The sequence below is a fragment of the Otolemur garnettii genome, unplaced genomic scaffold (assembly GCF_000181295.1).
Source record: "Otolemur garnettii isolate 467f Iridium unplaced genomic scaffold, OtoGar3 scaffold00043, whole genome shotgun sequence".
NCBI classification, from domain to species: domain Eukaryota; kingdom Metazoa; phylum Chordata; class Mammalia; order Primates; family Galagidae; genus Otolemur; species Otolemur garnettii.
The window spans coordinates 7,019,649-7,024,327 of NW_003852438.1; the positions used below are offsets into that span (position 1 = coordinate 7,019,649).

At 51.8% G+C, this 4,679-nt stretch overlaps 1 protein-coding gene across 1 annotated transcript in view; it reads left to right on the top strand.

The window, feature by feature from the left end:
• Window positions 1–2,277, top strand: part of KRT18 (keratin 18) — a 24,715-nt gene extending 22,438 nt beyond the window's left edge. Inside the window, exon 4 of the mRNA XM_012805491.2 lies at window positions 2,144–2,277. Coding sequence (XP_012660945.1) covers window positions 2,144–2,277 — 134 coding nt within the window. The remainder of the gene's footprint in view (window positions 1–2,143) is intronic.
• Window positions 2,278–4,679: the final 2,402 nt, after the last annotated feature.

The following is a 4,679-nucleotide window of genomic DNA, read 5'->3' on the forward strand; positions in this document are numbered from 1 at the left end:
CCCCCCCCCCCGGAAGAACAGATGGGGCCTTAGAACTGCTGACAGGAGGAGTCCCAGGAAGACAAGGCAGGGTTGGGGGACTTGGACAGCTCAAAGTAGAGAGTATTTACCAGCTGGCACAGGAGATCAGAGTTTTGAGTCTTCACAACTGCATAGGGTCATGCAGGGTGACTCCACCTCTTCCAGCAGCCAGACCTTGAGCAATGTACTTATCTCCTCCCAGTGTTCTTCATTAACTAAAGGAACCCCCCTGGGAGCCATGGGTGGGGGTGGGTGAAAAGGAACTGAAGAGGGTAGCAGACTTAAGAAACTCGATGGGGTGCCTTTGTTCCTTCATTCTGTATTTCATAGCCACCCATTACTGTGCTAGGCCCCTGTGGGCAAGACAATGTCTAAATCACAGTCTGAACTCAAGGACAGCCAGAATGTGCGCATACAATTAAAAGCAAAATTGGACTGAGCAGATTAAAGTGAGATTTCAGAGGTGAGTTTGGCCTGGAGAAAAAGAAGCCTGGGCAGGCTGCACAGCGCCTAAGGCATTAGGAGCCCTGGGTTGGGTCCGGCTAACCCACTGTGCAACCTTGACAAGGTTCTTCCTCTCTGAGCCCAGCTCTCCTCATCAACAAAATGTAGATTTAGCCTCCTATCTCCTCTAAGATCCCTTCCTCTTTCCGGGATGCCAAATATCTGAAAGGCTGTCATTTAGGAGACGATAAACTACACCTATACTTTATGACCCCCTAAGGGGGATGACTAGAACAAAGTATGGCAGCTAAAAGAGGCAGGTTTCTGTTCAAATGAAGGTGAGGCAGCGTGGGGCCTGCGCATCCAGGAGTCAGAGCAGGTGGCCATACTGTCTCCTCTCTCCAGGACTCCATACTTCAACCCAAGGGAGGCTTTGGATTTGTAGAGCATTTGCAAGTTACCAAGCTGGTCTAATTTTATCCCTGCAGCAAGCAGGCCTAGAAGACAAAAGGGTAGGAACCCAAGGCCCAGTTGTCAAGGAAGCCTGGGAGAGGAAGACCCTGGGAGCAGTAAAGAAGAGCCCCTGGATATGATCTGTGTTACACATTAAGGGAAGGGAATTCACAGTCATCTGTGTACATAATACATAAAGTACAAATTTACAGCAAATAACAGAATATAATCAGTGTGGGGTTAGTGGCAACAAGGGGTGGCAGGGTGCTGAGAGAAGAGTTCCTCTTCCCACTCCCATCCCATCTCTAGGGCATTTCTGCCTCAGTTCTGTCTCTGTCTTTCTCTCTCTCTCTGTCCCCACCTCCATCTCTGAGGAGGGGATGCAGCCCTGCCCTTGAAGAATATAAAGTATGGCTGGGCACACACCAGGCAGATCCATCCACATGAGACCCCAGGGACCAAGGTCCAGCACAGTATGCTCTGTTTTGTCACCAGCAAGCTGGGCAGGAGGAGGAGCAGGGGAAGGGCTTCCTGGAGGTGGGGGGAAGGGACCTGCTGACAGTTAAGAATGAGTGGAATTTCTCTGAACTACAGAGGGGCCAGATTACCCCCTTTCAGGCTGAAGGGCCTGTAGATAGCACCCTGCACCAAGCTCAGATCTAAATTAGGCATTTCACACCTTTCCAGCCCTGTCCAGAAGGAGAAATGGGGTGGGTGAGGGATCTAGGACACGCAGAAGGGCAAGTGGCCTGCCTTGAGACAAAGAGAGGGGTGAATGAAAGCTCCAAGTTCTGGGATCCTGCTAAATGTTATCTCCCGCCCCATAATAGCAACTCCAAATGGCCGTGTCCTAGCCTCCCAGAGAAATATCCCTGGAAAGAAGTCAAACAGCCATAGGAACAATCCTAGAGAGGTCACTGCCTCCTTCCCCCTGTCCTAGAGAGCACTTGCCCCCCTTCGCATTCTCCCAGACTCCGGGAACCCCATGCAGGGCCACACTCTGTGCTCTTTTCTGCCCAGGACCTGACTTCTGGGGGGCAGTGGGGAGGTCAGTGAGGCCTGGGGCTAGGGCTCACAGCGAGAGAAAGGAGACTCTTGGGGAATCTCTGTGAGTGGATCAAGCCTCTGGGATGTCCCCATGGGCCCAGCATGCTTATTCAAACCATTCCCTTTACTGTTGAAGTTCTGCTTACCTATTCACTGCTCCCTGTTCCCACTGTCCCAGGTTGGGCTGCGGTAGGGGCATGGAGAAGCCAGGTGGCACACAGTGAGCAGAACACTTCCCTGGACAGTGCCAAGCTCTCTGGCCCAGAACAGTTCATCCTGTCCTGTGCCACCCGGGAAGTAAGGAAGGCTTGAGGCCCAAACCTCAGTGTGACAGAACCCCTGGCCAAGTATGGACACATTGTGCAGAGAATCCGAGGACCAGAGATGAGGGACAGTATCTTGCGGCACTTTCAGTCCCACCCATCCTGGAATTTCACTCAAGATACTTCTGGGTCCCCAACAGTGACAAGAGCTGAGAGTAAGGAGTTAGGGAGATAAGCAAGTGCAAGAATTCGCCTCCTGGCTCGGCGCCTATAGCTCAACCAGCTAAGGCGCCAGCCACGTACACCTAAGGTGGCGGGTTCGAATCCCCAGCCTGGGCCCACCAAACAACAATGATGGCTGCAACCAAAAAATAGCCGGGCATTGTGGCGGGCGCCTGTGGTCCCAGCTACTTGGGAGGCAGAGGCAGGAGACTCGCTAGAGCCCAGGAGTTGGAGGTTGCTGTGAGCTGTAATGCCACCGCACTCTACCCAGGGGGACAGCTTGAGGCTCTGGCTCAAAAAAAAAAAAAAAAAAAGAATTCGCCTCCTGTTTACCCTGCACAACTGTCCACACTTGTTTTCTCTGCATCATCCCCCCAGGGCTGAGGAGCCCATTACCACTCTCCCCAACATCTTTGAAGACTTCTGACCTTGGACTGCATCCCACCTCCCTTTCCACCCCCACATGACTCCCCACTCACCTCCCCATTCTGCTCCACCTGGACAGATCCCAAATTGCCTCCTGCCAGGACTTCTCCCCACTCCTCTGTTACCTGCACCCTATGCTTCCTCAAGGCTCAGCACATCACACCTCCTCCCTGAAGCCTTCCCCCAAACCCAACCACCCACCAGCTGCCTGCCAGTGTTCTTTCCTCCTCTGACACCTCTGGTTAGCACCACTAATTGGATTCTTTAGCACAGGGGTCCCAACCCCGTTGGGAGCCGAATGACACTTTCACAGGGGGTCGCCTAAATACATCCTGCATATCAGATATTTACATTACAATTCATAATAGTAGCAAAATTACAGTTATGAAGTAGCAACAAAAATAATTTTATGGTCAGGGGTCACCACAACATGAGGAACTGTATTAAAGGGTCTCAGCATTAGGAAGGTTGAGAACCATTGCTTTAGTGCTTGGGGTACTGGCCCCATGTGTTGGCTGCTCTTGTTCATTTGAATGAACATTGTACGGGTACAGTGATGGAGCCTGCTGTACCTTCCTAGAAGAGATAAGCAAGAGAAGCCCATAGCAGGGAGCAAAAACGCCCAGCTTGAGTCTGAGAGATGTCCACATACATCTCTGCTCCTTTAGAGGTCCCTTCCAGGTTCTGACTCCCACTCAGACAAGAGAGCTACAGGGGATGCAGGAGGGAGCACAGGGCTGCAGAAGGGGGGATGGAAAGAACTGGAGAGTCAAAGTCTGCAAAGGCTAAAGGGTGCTGAAAGGAATTTCTGCAAAAGAATGTGGTGTCCATCCTAGAAGAGAAAAAATGGAAGCTTCCCAGGGAGGAGGGAGTTTGATCTTATCTGTTATTTACATTCCAGAAGGCCTGAGCTCTGCTTCCCATCTTAATTAGAGAATACCGGAGAATCCCTGCACCAGCAGAGGTAGAGGAATTCAGGCGCCTCTCCCACTCCAGGCCCCCCAGGCCTGTTTCCCTCACCTCTGACCTTTGGTTTGCTATGAGGGTAGACTGATGGGAGCAGGGGTTCTGAATCCATTGTCTGTTTTCTGTTGCTTTGTCCAAAGTGGGCTCATCCATTAAGCTGGATTCCTTCAGAGATTACATGAGAGGGTCTGGGAACTGTCAAGGCTCCGCTCTTGCAGGAAAAAACCCCAAACAACCTCAAACTCCCCAAAATGTGTAAGAAATAGCCACTGGAATAGCCAGTTCGCTCCGTCAGCATGCCCCCTTCCCCCCAGTCGTGTCCAGGGTGCTAACAGGTCACCATGCATCCACACAGCTGTCCATTGTGTGTGTGTCAGGCTCAGTGCTGGAGCACAGACCACACTTGGATAGTCTCTGTCCTCAGTAGTACCTGGAGGAAACTATGATCCAGCTACCAACATGGCGTGAGGGAGTAGAGACAACTAATGTGTCTCATGGGGCAAGGCCTCAGAGAAGCAGTGACGTTGAGCTGGTCCTCGAAGGACCCATAGGTGAGTGGGCAGTAATGTTGGAAAAGGCATCGAGGGCAGAAGGAGAAGCACAGGCAAAGGTCTGGATCCTTTCCTCTCTCTCCCACTCTGCTAGATCCTTCTATCAGCATTCAAGCATATCCCAGTGTTGCCCACCCACCTTCCTCTGCAGCTCCTTCCCCAGCTCTCTATTCCTTATCACAGCTAAGCATCCCACATTATTCTCTACACACAGGCTCCCCTCACCCCTATTCCCTCTTCAGCCCACTCTAGGCTCCCATCACTCCACAGAAGCTGCACTAGCCAA